This window comes from Oryzias melastigma, linkage group LG15 (assembly GCF_002922805.2).
Source record: "Oryzias melastigma strain HK-1 linkage group LG15, ASM292280v2, whole genome shotgun sequence".
In the NCBI taxonomy this organism is placed as follows: Eukaryota; Metazoa; Chordata; class Actinopteri; order Beloniformes; family Adrianichthyidae; genus Oryzias; species Oryzias melastigma.
This window is the reverse complement of record NC_050526.1, coordinates 8,369,510-8,388,118: the sequence shown is the minus strand read 5'-3', so window position 1 is coordinate 8,388,118 and position 18,609 is coordinate 8,369,510. Positions and strand designations below refer to the sequence as shown.

General features: G+C 41.0%; 1 protein-coding gene across 1 annotated transcript in view; it reads right to left on the bottom strand.

Annotated features, from left to right (window-relative positions):
* Positions 1–18,609, bottom strand: part of LOC112161972 (adhesion G protein-coupled receptor A3) — a 212,821-nt gene that overhangs the window by 21,203 nt on the left and 173,009 nt on the right. The window contains exon 16 of the mRNA XM_024297552.2: positions 4,175–4,298. Within this exon, the coding sequence (XP_024153320.1) occupies positions 4,175–4,298 (124 nt within the window). The remainder of the gene's footprint in view (positions 1–4,174; positions 4,299–18,609) is intronic.

The following is an 18,609-nucleotide window of genomic DNA, read 5'->3' as shown; positions in this document are numbered from 1 at the left end:
AGAAGGAAAAGGATTCAAAGTTTGATCTGATCTTAAAATGAGACTGAAATGGAACTTATTTCCTTTACATTGGAAAGTATTAAGCCCTTTTCTCGTTCAATCATTTGTGATGTGGTTTCTGCACATCACATGTTTTTTGCCTGTTTTTATGAGACTATTCCAACTGTCGCTTCACAGAAACAAATTCACAGCCACACCCCAACATCACGAATGTTAAAATATGTTTTAAAATTATAAATGAAAAGCATTTACTTAGAAATACAAAACAAATCAAGCTTTGTACTAAAGCTGTACAGAGAACATTTCTATACTAACTTAAGGATTGTACATCTGTTGAATTATCTATGGGAAGCCTGGCAAACAGAAGCAGAGGAAATAAGGTAATAAATTATTCACAAAAGTTCATTTCTGAACTGTTTGCTTAGTCAGATATCATTTTGGTTATTTTCAAAGTCATTTCAGAGGGTAAGCAGATAACCTCCGTGCACTGCAGAGAATTCTACTGTATAATAAGCTCTGCATTTTAAGAGAACCAGAGTTCTCCAAACCTTTTTTTTTTCAGCCCCACTTATTAAATCTGCTACATGGTGGTTTTAAGGACTGGTAGCCAGTCCATCAGAAGCCTTTTGCATGCATGTACAGAAGTGAGCTGAAGAGCACTCAAATTGGACCCAGTGGAAGTACAAAGCAGATCTCAGTTGACTTTTTTCCCAGCATTTGCTGTCACAACTAATTTCACAGTGGTCCACTAATGAGAAGCTCCTCTGTATGGCATCTTTAAGCTGACAGCTGGATATAACCTCAGATCTAGGCCACATCCTCTGCTAAGTTCTTAGCTTAATTAATAGCTTATTTAACTGCAGTCACACTCACTGAGCAATCACCTGAGCTGAGCAATCTCAGTGTTGAGGTGGGGAGAAGAATAAGAAGGGAATGTGCTGGAACAGAAACAAACATCAGATGTTATTCTCTGCTGCTGCAGAACTGGTTCAGTTTGGCATCTACTCACTTTTTAAAGAAAAGATGAAGAGTTATATCTTTAAAAACTACTGCATGTACACAAGCCTAATATATCCCAACATAGCTGTGTTTTCAATCCAGAGACGTGTGGCTCCTGTGAACAAAATCTGTTCACTTTAATGCACTAGACAAGCCAGTCTTAGCATTCAGCTGTACTTTTATGAATCTGCATAGCTACTCTGTTTTAATCACAGAACTATACCTTCCTCAAAATGTCAAAATTCTCACAGGTTAGGATGACTGCAGAGGACAAAAAATGTCCTAACTCTTATTTAATAGGGGTGTTACAGATAACAAATTAATCCATTTCTATTCCCACAATGCAACCAGATCGATCTATTGGAGGAATTTTTTTAATTGAGCGGACCCATACCATTAAAACAATGTTTCAAAATGAAATAGATGATATATTGAAATTGGAGAATACCATCTGGATTACGACATCGTAGGCTTATTTTTTCTATAATGTTAAAAATATCAAAGTTTCATCACAAAGGACAACATGCATGTGATGCAGCAGAAACTGATCAACCATCATTCCAGTCTGATGTGGGGTAACACTTTAAATCTACAAATTCATGTGAAAATACAGCGTGGTAGAATGTTCTAATAATGATTATTCTGATGTGGAAAAACAACAGTGGGCATCAAACTAAAATGTGAATGGATTTGACATTCATTCTTGTTTACTTGCTTGCAAGGTCAGCTGTATCAAGCTAGCAAGCTCAGTTGTAGTGAGCGCCGCTGTATCGAACTCTACTGCACTAAGCTAGCGAGCTCCACTGTAGCAAGCTCCGATGTACTGAGCTAGCGATCCCACTGTATTGTGTTAGCGAGCTCCACTGCTAGTGTAGCGAGCCACACTGAGTGCCCACTTAAGCTAATGTGGGCAAACACCGCTGGGGCCACCACAGAAACTGTGGACAAACCCATTTGGGGCATTTTTGGCCCACTTTTAAACCATATGGGGCCCACCTGGCCTTGCTGGCTGGGAAGCTGCAAGTTAATCCTGTTTTCATTTTTCCAGCACATTAACTCTGAGGATAAAATCTTCTCCTATCAACTCCTACACCTAACTCAGTAGTGGTGGGTATCATGATGAACAGAATGTTATTTCCCTGATCTGTCACTGGACATGCAGTTCTGCTTTTGTTCCTCTAGTTACATCTGAATCATACCAAAACTTTGACCAGGAGGGCATGCTCACCTTTTTAAGTAAGTAAAAAAATTGGCAATACTTGCTTATTCTGAGTTATAAATTCACTAAAACTTCAGTTTAACCAGAATGAATATGGTGAGTTGTAATCTTAAAGAACATTATCAACCTTGACCACATATAAGAGTAGGTTTAAAGAAAAAAAAAACATATTTTTTTAGATATTCCAGACTTGGCTGTTTAACAGCATTGGAATATATATAAAAAAAAAAGTTATTTTGAATGATACAGTTTATCCATAAGCAGAGCATAGCAATCATGAACTGTGAGTCAGAGAGACTGTTTGAAGTTCCAGATATTTTTCTAGTACTGCTTGAGAATCTGCTCGAGTACCCCAGACCTCAAATGAGTCAGAGACCCACATTCTTTTATTACACGTTTATTCAGCAAATCTGCCCACATTTGTTCTACCCTGCTCAGTTTTGAAGCCTCTGCACGCAGGCTAAAGCCTCGAGCTCTCACACAGATTCTGTCAGCTCAAAGTCTATCGTTTCCCTTTGTCTTGGCTGCTCTAAAAACTCTTGACTTGTAATTTGCACATCATCTATATTTAATATGCAGGGATCAGGTGACTGGACACATGCTACATTTCAGCACAACTCACATTCTTTTGTTTGACAGCTACCATTGTGGAGCAAAGCAAGAAAGCTCTGGAGAAGGTGGCAGCTTTTCAGCATGTCCTCCTTGGTGGATGGAGTAAAGGGTCACGAAAAGTGTCTGTGACAGCTGAAGAAACACCTGGGCCCCTAAAGTGGAGTCACATGGAGTGACAGGAGGCAGCACCGACTGCAACTGAAAAATACATACAACTGTTCAACTGATAGGCCTCTGTGGACACCGGAACTGCAAACTCATGGAGCAGGGCAAGCAAACGCTCATTTAAACATCATCTCTATCTCTGATATCGACCAAAGTCACAGTCAACCAAATTACTATATATTTTAAAATAGATTCAACTTCAGCATCATAGTTAATTCTCCATTAGGTTTTTTTTTGTTTGTTTTTAATTCTATGGCCTTTATCTTTTTTCCACCTCATCCCTTGTGCATGCAAACCTAAAAATAGAGAAGAGCTATCAGGCACAGAAGCATTTCCTTTCACCAAATCTATCCTGACATCCCAAATCTCTGTGTTCCTCCACGAGTCTCACTCGCATTTTTAAGTTTACGGGCTGCAGCAACACCAGCAACCGTGACGTCAACACACCAGATTCACTCTTCTAAAACAATGCAGTGAATCATGCCGGTGCTGGTGCTGATGCTGCTGGGTCTCTGAGTCAGAAATGGTTTGGGGACTTCTTTCACTTATCTGTTGATGGATAAAAGAATGGTTAAGAAATCAAATAGGATGTGATCCACAACCTTATACATGCATTTATTTTGAGCTTTTGTTTTAATATCCAAAGCTTTTGCATCTCTGTAAAGCCCTTTGACTGTCTGTGAAAGGTGCCAAACCAATACAGCCGAACAGAGCTTTAAATCTGCCATGCAGATATAAAATAATGTCAAAAAAACAAAAGAACTATTACACTGAATGTAGTCAAGGGCCACAACATATAGGGTTACAATTTCACAATAATTATCAGCTTTTTTTAGGAGTCTGCAGCTGGAAATAATGCATAAAAAGTTTTTTTTTCAAGAGCTGGCCTTCTATGCTACTGCTTCTTTAGTAACTGAGCCATAGCAGCCACCATTAAACCACAAACAAGGAAAAGAGAGCAAAACCGTGCATTTGTTGTAAAATCCCAGAGCCATGAGGACTGTTTGCGTGAATTCTTCTCAGAGTGATAACCCACACCACACATGCAGCCAGAGCAGAAACGCCAGGACACGTGCAGCCATGTACCGCACCTTGCTCCTGACGCACAACAGAAATTCATTCACTATCAATATTTTTAAAGCTTTGAGAGAAGGGCAGACCAAAACAGAATGCACTTACAGCTTGACAGATGATGGGGTATTTGATTCGATTGATGCCACTGGCAAACACGGCGAAGGTCAGCGCAGTGTGGAAGCAGAAGTTCAGTAGCGTGTGCCATCCTTTCCGACTGATGCGGATCGCACTGCCGAAACAAAAAGGAAATAAAGCTCTTCATAGAAAGACACATTTCAATGACCTGTAGTCAAGCAAATCTTTGTTTTTAGAAAAAATAAAAGATGTTTATCAGTAAATCCTTTACAGCAGTGATCCCCAAAGCTTGGCCCACAAACTGGTACTGGTCCCTGGGACAGTTACAGAGAAAATAAAACACTACCTACATTTTTTTCAGTGTTATTTCCATACTTTAAGTTTTATTTTGAAAAACTACTGGATTTTCTCCACCACATCCAACTCTTTCCTGATGCATGTCAATTCGTTCTGTCACGTGTCAAAAATTCATCCCCTACTTTCTAGAAGTGGCTGCACCGACCGCCGAGGATAAAGGAAATCTGCATTTAACAGACAAAAGCCAGGAGTCTTTACTCCAAATATGGATGTATTGCTACAGATGTTCAGACAGACCATAATAATAATAATGCAGATTATTCAGCAACTGGCTGTTTAATGTTACGAGGATGCTGCTAATAAAGTTCTAATGCTGGATTTAAGTTGGCGTCTGGTTCTTCAGCCTTTACATTGATAGTTACAAATTGAGGGGAAATCTGTGTCACAACTGTTTTGGTTCCTACATGAAATCTAGAGTATTAAAAAGGTTAAAGCAGATGCAGATATTTTACAGAGGATGAAGATAAACTCTACCTCCACTGATTAGGGGAAACTGGAAGCTAGAAAAAAACAAAAAAAACAAACGCCAATTTTAACCTCAAATAGTCCATAAAAATATTGTCTGACATTACACCTGAAAAAGATTGGGGAACACTGCTCTACAGGCTTCTACTTTCACCATACAAATGGCTCAGTCACATTTCAGTAACAATGCCTGAAAATAAGGCAGGGTAATAAAACGATACCAATATATATCGTGATAGAACTTTTTCTCGAGAGAGTCTATCGCAAAAGACTTTTAATTTGAAGGGTCTGAAATGAACACTTACCAATAGTGAGCATTTCCTGCACTTTGGTGAATAAATGTTTACATCTAAACCTGTATTGTTATTTTTCGTCACTACCTCCCCGAGTCGGGAGTGGGTTTACATCTAATTTTTTATGCTTATTGGCTCTCATGTTGGTACATTTTTTGGACCTCTCCACTTCCTGCAAGCAAGGTAAACAAACGCTCATGATGAGGCACCATAGCGCGGCCGTCACTTCCGCTAATCTTTTCCATGTCACGTTTAGTTTTGGCTGAGGAAGCCGTGGAACATCTGGTGAATTTAACGGGAACCACTCAGAACTGGAAGACAAACTGGCTGGACTTAGTATACAAGCAACAGAGAGTTTAATAAAAATTGTTGATTTGGTGACCGTAATGCAGCATTAGCATGATCCTTGGGTATTTCTGCAAATTCTGTTATGATTTTATGTTTCTCTAAAGCCTAAAAACTTTAGAATCTATTGTGGAACTAATGCCTTCTTTTTAATGGAGCTGAATAAACAGTTAAGTGGTCTATTTTATTTATATTCTCTTTCAAAACTTGAAAGCTTTTGCATTACTTTTTCAGTTTAGTTTTATCTATACCTTTTCTCATTTATCTCAAAAACAAGTTGCATGATTTTCAGCACATCTGTTATGTTGAAAGTATGATAGGAAGTAAATGTTTAAATTTAAACAACCTGATGATAATTACACATTTCTATTTTGAGCCGCAAAGCGTTCAAATTTGACAAATACAGTTGTTTGGGCTATATCATGATATATATTGCTATTGTTCAATATGGAAAAAACTAAATCAGGATATAAAACATCTCATTTTGCCCAGCTCTACCTGAAAAAAAACAAACAAAAAACACTTTACATAGTCATGTACTTTATTATCAAATAACAGATAGTTAAATGTGTCACAGATGTCTCCTCTCAATTACTGAAGAAGCTATGTGGAAAAATAATGAGTCTTTGCACAGTCTGACAAATGGAAACGATGCAGAGCCCAGAACACTGTGACTGTGTCCTTATTAAACCACATGGACAGACAGAATGCTTTGGCCAAACAGATGGGATCATATGCGTTACGGTTCCTGCCAGTTCTCTGTCCATATACTCAAGAATGCAGTTGAAGAACCAAGCTGGACATCACATGATCTAAATCCTCACAAACAGTCATCATTGCCTGCTTTCAGCCTGCAGGTTGCAGATCAGAAAAACAAACTTTAAATATGTCACACTGAAAGTAGCTGAATGCCTCTTGGAATCGGAAGCCAATTAGCAGGAATACACCCATATTGGTTGAGTCAGACATTAATCTAGCGCAGGAAGAGGATAGGATTAATTTAACATTTTGCCAGCAACTACAGACTGCTAATTTTAGAATGATGGAACTCAGGCAAAAGGGCAATTTACACATTTCTTTTAAATTCATAACTGTAATCCTCATTGTTCACCCTTTCAATTCACTGGCATTTGCACCGAAACCATTCTGTTATTTTAATGATGACATTAGAAGTGATTACTTCCAGCCAACTGGACCCTTTACATTTTCAATATTCAAGGACATTTCTATTTTGGAAAATATGTCATCAGTCACTATATGTGGAGCATTCATTGCAGGATTCTGTTTGCCTTTATAAGAAAATGATCTAAATAGGTCAGAAAACATCAGAGTGAGTACTTTTCTGTGTCCGCCTCCTCCCTTTGGTTCACTCAGTCATTGTCCCAATTTGAAAAGACAAAGGTCTGTGCTGGAAATCTTTGCTCACAGCTGCACTCGAGGCAGCCATGTCTCAGTGCTGAGCCACCAGACCTTACTGAGTCTGGGCATCCTTGCTTTGCTCAGAGGTGGGAGAATTAAAGCTGGAGTTTTCAGGGTCTCTGCTGTGAACCTGGTGCTGAACTCCATCCAACATGGAGGCAATAAATCAGGATGACTGCTGGCCTCCCTGAAAGAAGTTTTCATATGTTCTGCTTGAAGCTTTCATTGGGTCAAGTACATTAACCTGGCAGCCCTCCATATCTCCATCTCCCATCGGAGGATAAAACTGTCCTGACTCTGCATCTGCTCTCTCACCCTGCTCAAACTGCTCAGAGAAATGTGAGGAGCCATAAAACTACACACTGTGCAATGCGACACGTCATACAATAAGCAGCTTCAGCCGAGCCAAATGTGCTGCTGATCTCCAATAAACCAGAAGGATGTGGCACGGATATGTACCCAGGGCTCGTTCAGCAACATGGACAATGTTTGTTTGTATTTCCAATTAATTCAGAGGGAAAAATGCTTGTTAGCTGCGAAAGGATCTGCTCTTTTCACAGTTTCATTTCTCACAAAAACAAGCTTAAATTTTAAGATGTAAATGAGCAGATCTGAACGACAATCTTGAGATATAAAATTATTGTGAAACTGTACACATTTAAAGGTGAATTTACCCTTTCACACCTGAGGCGTCACCAGTGATGCTTAAACACAAAATCTTTAACATACTGTCATTTTTCAACAGTTAACATAATAATTCCAGCAGATCCTTTACAATGTACATGTGCAATATAATTATTACATTGTACAACGTATGGTGTACTTTTTATGTTGTTTGAAAGGAGATTGCGGGCAGCTAAGAAGAATACCACCGCAGATAGGAAAACGGAATCGCTAGCTTCCCGCTACACTGGTGCTTGCTAATGTCGTTATCACTTTCTGACAATCAACAGGTGGTAACAGTAACTCCGCCCCCACTATCCTGTTCTATTTTTCTTTGGACTTACAACGGATGATGGCCCTCAAGAGGTATGGGTCGGTACTGTTTAATGCACGTGTTAAAGTTAAGACCCAGGGGCCGGATCCGGCCCTCCAGGTAATTCTATCCGGCCCTCCAGATCATTTTATTTTATTGTTATTAATTACCCGATGTTATCTTGCGCTCATTTCTAACTCGTAAAATTTTGACCGAATATATTTTAATGGAGAGTAAAATATTGAAAGTTATTTAAGGTTTAAGTTGATTTATTCTGGAATAATATTCCTGCTTTTTATTGTTCATAATTATCTTAAAAAGTTACAGTTTAAAGTTTACAAAATTGGTATTATGCTAGCTTTTTTGATTACTTTGGCATTTACTAAGATTTTTTAGGCTAATTTGGAGTTTAGCTAATATTTCAGCTACATGTTAGCTTTTTGGGCTAGTTTTGGGCTAGTATCATTTTCAGCATCTTCAGCTATCAGCACTAGCATCTTCAGTGGCCAAATTCAGCTTACAGCATTCACACTAGCATTATCACAGGTAATGCTTTATATGTAGTTCATAATTATGTTAAAAAGTTACAGTTTTAAAGTTTTAAAAATTTGGTGTAAGCGTGTTCAATGTTTATCCTGTTCAGCCGTGACCTCAGGTGTGATTTGGATTTTGGTCCCTTGTGCGATTGAGTTTGACACCCCTGGTTAAATGGGTACATTTAACAATGGAAAGGCTCAAAATACCGGATTCAACTGGACCATACTGGACTGCTCAGTGGAAACGAGGCCTAAACACCCACACTAGATTCAGCTCATTGCACCTTCTGGGAAATAAACCCTGGTTTCCCATTCTCCAGTCCTGCATGTACCCAACTGAGTTGTCCAGCTGGTGGACTTTAAAAAATGTGCTGGTTTTACAATGTTTTTCCCTTTTAAATGGCCATGTTCTCTGATGTCACAGGAAGAAGACCCTGCTTCAGATCCCGTCTGGGTCTTGCCTGTGTGTTTGCATGTTCTCCTTGTGCATGTGTACGTTCTCTCTGGGAAAAGTCTAAAAACAAGCTTCATGGTTTCATTCATCATTCTTAACTGTCTCTAGGTATGAATGGAAGTATGTGTGGCTGACAGTATATGGCCCTGCGACGGACAGGCAAACTGTCCAGGGTTTACCTGTTCTTCATCAGCTATCTTCTACAGTAGCTGGGATAGGCTCCAGCATCCCTGCAACCCCAAAAGGGTTTAAGTGGGTTTAGAAAATGGATGGATAAACAGATTATAAAGGGTGTAAAAATGTGAGAATTTGATAGCTCACATTCATACAAACAAGTTTAATTTCAAAACAGCAAAATTAAACGACAAAAGGAAAGAAACAAATCTCATTATGATTCAGACATTATGACCTGATGCTTAACTCTTATTTTGCAATTGTATTTTACTTTAACCAGCTTCTGGCATCTTTACTTATGTTGACTGTGTCCAAGTAGGCACTAAAGTAACTGTAAAGATTGTGGAGAACTTTTGCTAGAAGATAAAACCCATAAATGTGAATCTTTTGTCAGAAGGGCTCAGCTGATGGGAATAACCAAACATGCAGAGGCATGCTGAGCCAATATAATACCCCTACAATATATGGGTGGCTGTGGTGCAGTGGTAGGGTGGCCCACCTTTGATCGGAAGATTGCAGGTTTGATTCCTGCCTTGTCCGCCCATGTGCTGGAGTTCAAGACACTGAACCACTAATCCACCCTGCCCCTGGTGGAAGGTTGGCACCTGTGTTTGACATCGGAGTGTGACTGTAAAGTACCTTGGGTCTTCAAGGAAGGTAGAAAAGCATCATACAAGTATACACCGTGTCCCAAAATTTACTGAATTATTTTTGAGTTTGGTCCAACACAGTAATAGGTCGTGTCAGAACTATGCTGATGACTTTCTGTAACCGGAGACTGTTCCTTTAACCAACTGAACCAATAGATACGGTCCAGTTTTCTTAAGCAAAAAACAAAACTACCGTAAAGTTTTTGCTATAATAACATAACGTCACAGATCGGGTTATGTTAGTCATTTGTGTAGCAGGCATTTGGTGACCCTCCTGGTGTCCCAGGTGTCTGTTGGTTTTGTGTGTGTCATGCTTCAAGTGTTCATGGAACGATTTTGTGGAATCTGGCCCTCCGGCATTTGGGTCCTGGATGTTCTCTGTCACAAATTAAGGAAATGTCGAACATTTAGTTTAATTTAGACAGAGCTTTGATAAAAATCAAAAAGAAAATGATTGTTTGATCAACTTCTGTAAGGTTTCATAACCAAACAAAAAATCTTATATTTAAACTAAATTTTAATGTGATTTTACAGCTTTGTATGGCGCATGCCAGACTACTGTATCAGTTGTCTGCCTCAGTGTTATTCAAACAGTGTGCAGCGGTATGCTACTGTGCCATGAAAGATGTGTGTTATGGAAAATGATTCAATTTCACCTAATTGATCCAAAAAACATTTAGCATTGACTGTACATCAGCTCTGTGTTCATCCACACTGTACCAGGTCTCACACAGACTAGCCATATTAGAGAAATAAAATACTTTTTTCTTCATGTTTATATTTAGGAAATGTTCATAAGAGTGACTTTAAATTGTAAATACTGCGAAATATAATTTTGTTTTATTTTACATTTTCAGTTGCTCGTTTGCCTTATCCTTTTTTCTTAAGGAAAAACTGAACCTTGACTTAAAAAAGGTAAGAAAAATACAGATCTACCTGATCTGTCTGGACTGCTACAAAACTATCTTCTGCAGATGAAGACATTAAAACTACATGAACGGGGCTGAAATAAAAGAAAAAAATAAAGAAATGAAGTAATGCTTGCCATTCACAAGCCACAGTGGGTGTGGTATGAGTATGATCTCCTTTTGAATGAATCTCTATTGTTCACATGCCTGATGCAGATAGTATCAACGGCCTTCAAAGGATTTTGATTTCTAAGAAATGATACCCCACGCGGTGAATTTCCTTGGTTCATACATCATACATCACTGCAGAGCCCATGATCACAGATTCTGTCTTGGATTATCTCTCTGGCAGAAACTGAGCCAACATCACAGAGGCACTGACTGTGCATTTACCATGTGCAGAAATGCATATTTATGCATTTTACATTCTGCATCCTGTTTATCCCTGGCCTCAAGTTGTTCCCATTTAACGCTTGGTCCCCACTCTTCACAGCGGATTCTGCCACTCAGCCGGGGTGATACTATGCAACTCAAGTGTTACCACACAGAAATATGTGTCAGTACTGGGGATGCCTAGCGGGAGGTGTGGAGGAGGTGCGAGGGATTTTTAATGTGACAATTCCTGAAAGAAAACCCCACTGACCCAGTGTGAGACAGAAGCTTGCTGCCACACACCCGGGTAAGGATTTCCTCATTCAGCTTCAACTCTCGTTAGTTCTATACATTTGATACATTTGTAATACAAACAATATATATCTCTTCTTCTTCTTTTCCTTTGGGCTTTTCCCTTCAGGGGTCGCCACAGCGAATCAGTTTCCTCCATCTAAGCCTGTCTTCAGCATCCTCCACTCTAGCACCAGCCACCTTCATGTCTTCAAATATGCGAATCAGACCTATAAACAATATATATCTGATGAGTGAAAACAAAATCTAATGTGCAAAAAGTCAATGATTTTACCAGATTCAAATTGAATTAAATCCCAATGAATCACATTTTAGATGTTTATGTGCCCTTTCAAGGCAGAAGTAAATAGTTGGTTAAAATAATGTTCATTTGTATTTTTATGAAGTTCATAAACAGAGCTGTGGCGTATTTTTCTCCTTTTAGTGATGAGAAATAAACATGAACTCCATCTGAGCTGTAAATGCAGAGAAAATGTCTGAAAATAAACCCTTAGAGGCCCTTTAGTGTAGTGATACAAATATATCCAACATGTTTCAGGTGATTATAGCTGCGTCTGTGCCTTCCAACCACGTGAAACAGTTACAGATGCAGTCAGTTTGATTCTCTATTGTACCCTGTTGTCTTCATTTTATACAGTCAAAGGTAGAGACTGAGGGCTGGATTCCTGCTCCTTTTCTGGCATGTTCTAATGACTGGACGCACCTGATCCAGGTAATCAGGCAGGAGTTAGGCATTGATATGTAGTAAACATACAGGCACACCGACCCCTGAGGCCTGTAGTTCTCGTCCTTGGTTTAACTTCATGAATGTTTTGAATTGATTCCTAGAAGCTGTGAAATCATTAAGCAGGAATGCATCAAACTTAAAAATCCAAACTTCTGTTGTTCTGTCTTTATGGATTACACATAAAGTAAAAAAAAAGCAACTCAAAAGATCTGAGTTTTTAATTTCAGCTTGTGTATGTGTATTATTGTCTCAATATCTGTGTTTCCATGTGCAAAACGTCCTTGATCAGATCAAAGATCAGATTAGAATAGAACTGTGAATATGAACCTGAAAAACTTCATCTGATTGTAACAAACCTTTCCATGCGCCACACGGTTGATCAGAATAAATCATGTTGACATGCGCAGAACTGTCTAAAATACCGGAAATAGTCGTAGAAGAAGAAATAATGAGTTCTGTTGTAAACAATCAAAGATCATGTATAGAGCGAGATGATCCACTGAACGTGCTTTCATTATTATTAATAGTATTTGTAAGAGCCTGGTCGATCATAATTTTCTAAATCCGTGCAGTAATGTGCATATTGCCTGCATGTAAATATGTGGGAATAAGATCAGCCTTTATTCTGTTTGGATGTGATTAGAAACATGAATTCATGTGATTTTTACACGGTTTCTCAGGACTGTTTGGTGCTCGGAGCGGCATTTCCGCATTCAAAAGCCGCCTCGTACCGTCCTGAAGCCGCTCGGAGAGACAGTTCTCCCGGGAGACACGGTTCTCCAGAATCCGGCGGGTCTCTCGTGCAGATCACAAAGTAACAAAGCAAGGTACTGTATAGATTGTGGAGTTCTCCAACTCCTCCAACTGTGTCCCGTCTCCGATATCTACTGGTTCTAAGAGGTGTTTGTTACTTTACACCTCAGTCTCTAACAGTGACTGGGTTCCTTTAAGACACGCCCCCATTACCCTGCACTCCCTCCCCACCCTTCAGGTCGTGCACAGTTGGGCAGATGCTGGATGACTGTGGTATATGTGCTGTGATCCAGTGTAGCAATGGCCAAGAAAGGCTCCTTGGATTTAGTGTTTGGGGTGGATTCTAAACGTATCTGAGAATGGTGCAGGCAGGTGGGTGATGCTGAGAAGACGGCTGCAGAAAAAGGATTAAACGATTTAATGGTAGAGGTGCAAAAAAGCGAGCGACAAATCAGGAGAACTGGTTGTACATGGATTATTGAGCAAAGACAGAAAGGTGCACATGTCTCCAGGAAAATGATTCACATGAAAGCAAAGAGGATTTTTGATACAGAGACTGATGACGCTTCAAAGAGGAAAGAAGCGTTCACAGCCAGTGCTACTCAGAACAATGTTCTCATCATTTCAATAGATCCTGAAATGTTCATCTGCTGTTTTTGTCTGCATTTCTTGACCAAATTTTACTGCAAAAAATGAACCCATTAGCATCCCCATTCTGTCTGTGATGGAATAAACATCGATCTGCAGTAAACGGCGGTCTGATATAAACATCGATCTGTAGTAAACGCCGGTCTGCGGACACATTTAATAAACACCCGGGATACTTAAGGCAGATACACAATATGTACATCTGTCTCTGCCAAAATGTGAATGTTTGTTTCCAGATGAAATGCAGACACGCTGCTGAGTCTAGGTTGATGTAGAATAGAATAGAATAGAATAGAATAGAATAGAATAGAATAGAATAGAATAGAATAGAATAGAATAGAATAGAATAGAATAGAATATAAAATACTTTATTAATCCCTTTGGAGGTCCTCAGGGAAATTCAAGTACCAGCGTCCGTACAGAAGTAAAATACAAAATAAGTAAAATAGAATAACAAAATAAAGTAAAATAAAATAGAACAGCAAAATAAAGTAAAATAGACTGAATATAAAGTAAAATAGACTTAATATAGCTAAATATGCAATAGAAAAAATTATAAATAATGCAGAAAAACAACATTGCACAATACCCTGAGTGTTTGTACATATTGCACTGGTAAGTATTGTTAAGAGTATTGCACATGTCTTATTGCTTGTGTGATGTTTGATGTTACAGGCTGCTATGCCCCTCCCCTCTTGACCCTCCATCTTCCCCTCCTGCCGAATGCAGAGTTGTACAGCTTGATGGCTCGGGGGACAAAGGAGTCTCTGAGTCTGTTGGTCCTGCTCTTAGCTAGGAGCAGCCTGTTGCTGCTCATCCTTCTCTGTTCCCCGATGACAGAGTGCAGAGGGTGACTGGTGTTGTCCATTATAGCCAGCAGTTTGTTAAGTGACCTCCTCTCTGCTACTGTCACCAGGGGGTCCAGCTTCATCCCGACCACAGAGCCCGCACGCCTGATCAGTTTGTCCAGTCTGTTAGCACTCCTCTTTGTCAGGTTGCCCCCCCCAGCAGACCACGGCATAGAAGAGAGTGCTGGCCACCACAGACTGGTAGAACATCCACAGGAGCTTCTTGCAGATGTTGAAGGATCCCAGTCTCGGTAGGAAGTACAGACGGCTCTGGCCCTTCTTGTACAGGTGGTCTGTAATTCTCCTAAGTCTTGTTGTCCAGCCACAACCCGAGGTACTTGTAGTCGTCTACAATCTCCACCTCATCGCCTCTGATGGTCACAGGTTGTGGTTGTGGGCTGGACTTCCTGAAGTCGATGACCAGCTCCTTGGTCTTCGAGGTGTTAAGCTGGAGATGGTTCATCTGACTCCAGGAGACGAAGTCACTGATTAGACTCCTGTACTCGTCCTCCCCGTCGTCTCTGATACACCCCACAATTCTGAGTCGTCAGCAAACTTCTGAATGTGACACAGCTCCGAGGTGTAGAAGAAGTCTGAGGTGTAGAGGGTGAAGAGGAGGGGGGCCAGCACCGTCCCCTGGGGTGCTCCTGTGCTGCTGATGATGGTGTCTGAGGTGATGCCCCGTAGTCTGACGTACTGCGGTCTCTCCGTGAGGTAGTCAGCAATCCAGGACACCAAGCAGGGCTCCACTTGCATCTCCCTCAGTTTGTCCAGTAGCATCGGTGGCTGGATCGTGTTGAAGGCACTAGAGAAGTCCAAGAAGAGGATCCTCACTGTGCCACTCCCCTGATCCAGATGAGCTTGGACTCGATGCAGGAGGTAGAGGATGGCATCATCCACCCCCACACCTGCTCGGTAGGCAAACTGCAGGGGGTCCTGAGCCTGTTGCACCTGAGGCTTGAGGATGTTGAGGAAGAGTCGCTCCAGAGTCTTCATCAGCTGGGATGTGAGCGCCACCGGTCTGTAGTCGTTCAGCTCACCAGGACGGCTTTTCTTGGGAACTGGAACGATGCACGATGTTTTCCACATGGAGGGCACCCTTCCCAGCTGCAGACTCAGATTGTAAACATGCTGGAGTGGCTCCCCAAGTTCAGCAGCACATGTCTTGAGGAGACGGGGGGGCAGTCTATCAGGGCCGGCTGCTTTTCTTGGGTGAAGCTTCTTCAGTTCTCCCCTCACCTGGTCAGCTGTTATTTGGGGGAGATGTTGAGAAGGGGGAAGGGGTGGTGGAGGCTGCACAGGGGATGAAGTCAGTGAAGGTGAGTCCTGTGGTGGGGGAGGGGGGACATGTCATGAAATGGGCGGCGCCCATAAGGAGCGAAACGAGGAGCCTCAGAGATAGTCGTTTTACTTCCTGGTTGGAAAATGCTCATGAAAAAAAAAAACCTTATTTAATAAACAATTAGTTTTTTAGTGTTCCAAAGGTAATAAATGATCATATATATGGATATAGTTCACTCTGAAAGGCTTAAGAAAATCATGGTATGGCCCCTTTATGTTTAATGTGTCCAAATGTTTGTATCAAACATCTTTAACGGAGAAATATTTTTCAATAAAAGTTGTTTTAGGCAGACACAATCAAAATCATTTTGCAGGATAAGCACAGTCAGACAGTAACAGAGCCATCATTATTAATTTGATCTCAGAAATAAAAGTTTCTTTTTGAGTAAGTTCATAACGGAATAATATCAATCAATCAATCAGTCAAATCCTTTATTACTCTCACAATGGGGAAATTCACTCAGTGGTGGGCAGCAGCCGCTGGACGGCGCTCTATCGCCCAGAAAAAGACACATGAGGGTACAGGAAAGGAAAGATGTCAAAAATCAATCTTCACCCCGTGTCGCAGGAGGGCGGCATGAGTTAAAGTACAAGCAAAAATACATCAATATTGAAGCACATTAATTTCACGAGACAAAAAGGTCCACAAACTGACTCCCACACGTCCAGCCTGGTGGCAGCCGTGCGCGGTCGCACAGTGCTCTAAGGCACAGTCGGGGGGGGAGAAAGAGTCACCAAGGCGTTGCAGGGGAGGAATGCAGGTTTCCATGACAACGGGCTCAGTTTCTCACACCTTCAGCAGATTGTTTTGGTACAGTCGGGGGGGTTCCTGATTAGAGATGTTTGTTTACTCACAGACAGACACAGCTTCTGTCTGCCTGCTGAAGTCCAGGTGCTGCGTTATGGCGGAGAAATTCACAGATCTGGCCAATTTTCTTGATTCCCTCCAAGTCGAGCCGACACTCGCTCCATGATGGTTTCCAGCCTTCCAAGGGAGACTTCGATGCGATACACGCGGGCAGACAGAGCATCGATCTTGGCCTCCAGTCCATTCAATTTATCAGTCTGAGTCTGTACGTCACTCTGCGTCCCAGCGCAAAGCACTCCCAGTTAGGGTTGGGCACCGAAGTTCGGTTCCAAGTAGGAACCGTTATGATTTGCGCGGTTCTACCGAAACCGAAAGATGCGGCTGCAAACGGTGCCGGATTTCGGTTCCAAAGTTCATTGAAGTTTCATTTGTCTGTGGACATGTCAATCACTTGTACTCCCTTCTGATTTTTTACGATTCAGCCTATCTATTTACTTTCTTGTGTTCGTGGGCGGGCTCATATAAAACTGCCGAGATGGTCGGCTTCCGCAACGTCGGTGGGCGGGACTTTCGCTGTGAATAGTGGAGTTTCCGCAATTTTTAAACAACGCTGGAGCCCCATCCCAAAATGAAACAATGAATCGTTTCCTCCTTGTTGGGCTGCTAATAGCAGAAAGCTCGGCTCGGCTCCGCCCACCACCACAGCGGGTCGTCATCATCTGCTGCGCTTTGCAGCCGTGTGATTGACATTTATCTTCCGCCTTATTTTATTGAAATAAAATATTGCTTTTGCCCAAAAACAACTGCAAATAAATACCACATTCCTGATTTAATTTAATAAAATGTCAGGCTAAAATTTCAAGGACGTTTAAGTTTATTTAAGACGGAGTTTTATATTATGCTTTATATTACGTGCGCACAGCTGCACGGCAGGAGGGAGTCTGCGCTTGTTTGAAGCCGTTCTGCTTTGGGTTTAGGAAGATAAAGACATTATTTTTTATTACTGAAGTACCGCAATAAGCACCAAAAGGGAACCGAAACCGAAACCAAAGAACCGCGGTAGAACCGGAACCGCATCAGATCCCATCGGTGCCCAACCCTACTCCCAGTCCGCCCTTGTCTGAGAGCCACTTCGCCACATTCCGGTACATCCAGGTTCCACCAGTTCCAATCAGCAGAAAGCCGGAGACCAGTAATTCAATGATGTAAACATCTTCAACATCTTCCAGAGAGAGTTGCGACAGGCAGAAAATTCTCCATTTGCCCCAAGGATCATTCACATATCCAGCCGCAGACGTGCCCCCTGGGCAGACAGAAGTTAACTGTCTATAGATAATGTACACTTTCAATCTCTTCGTTAATTGTAATATAAATTCATTTGTTAATAAAATACACCGTTTTTAAAGATAATCCTGGTATTTAGCAGATCAATGAAAACTATTCCCAATTTTTTTTTAAATAATATGTTGTGTTTTTTTTAACTGAGTCAACAGTAATGAATCCATCTATCTGTTTTTTATGTTTTTTTTTTAGCAAATTTTTAACAGCGTCTTAGGAAAATGGATTCCATTAAAGATCCAATGACTTTGTAGCCCTGCCTTTAAACACCATGCGTATGAGTTTTGACTCTGTTTTACTGGCTCTTGTTAAATGCTTTCAATCTTAAATGAGGCTGGACAGTTCCTATGTTACTTTGGAGAAAATCCAAAATATCTCAAACTGACTGTGCAGGTCTGGATGTCAGTTTAGGAGAGTCAGCTGTTTAGAACTCCAGATGCTGTCTTCACTGTCTGACGGTGGAGGGACTCCGCTCGTCTCCGCCTCAGCTGACACTGATTGATACAAATCCTGCTACACCCTCACACACTTTCGGCAATTTTGCACTTCATGAATGGAAAGATAACAAGCAAGAAACAAATCTGTGGCAATCAGCAAATGTTTTCTTCTAGATTAAATAGTATTTCCTGAAAATGTGTTGTGAGATATTTGCAGCTCCTCTACATGTGAATGGATGGAGTACAGAAATATGACATTGCTGTCACACACACAAAGCCACACTTGACAAATAGGCTTGCTGAA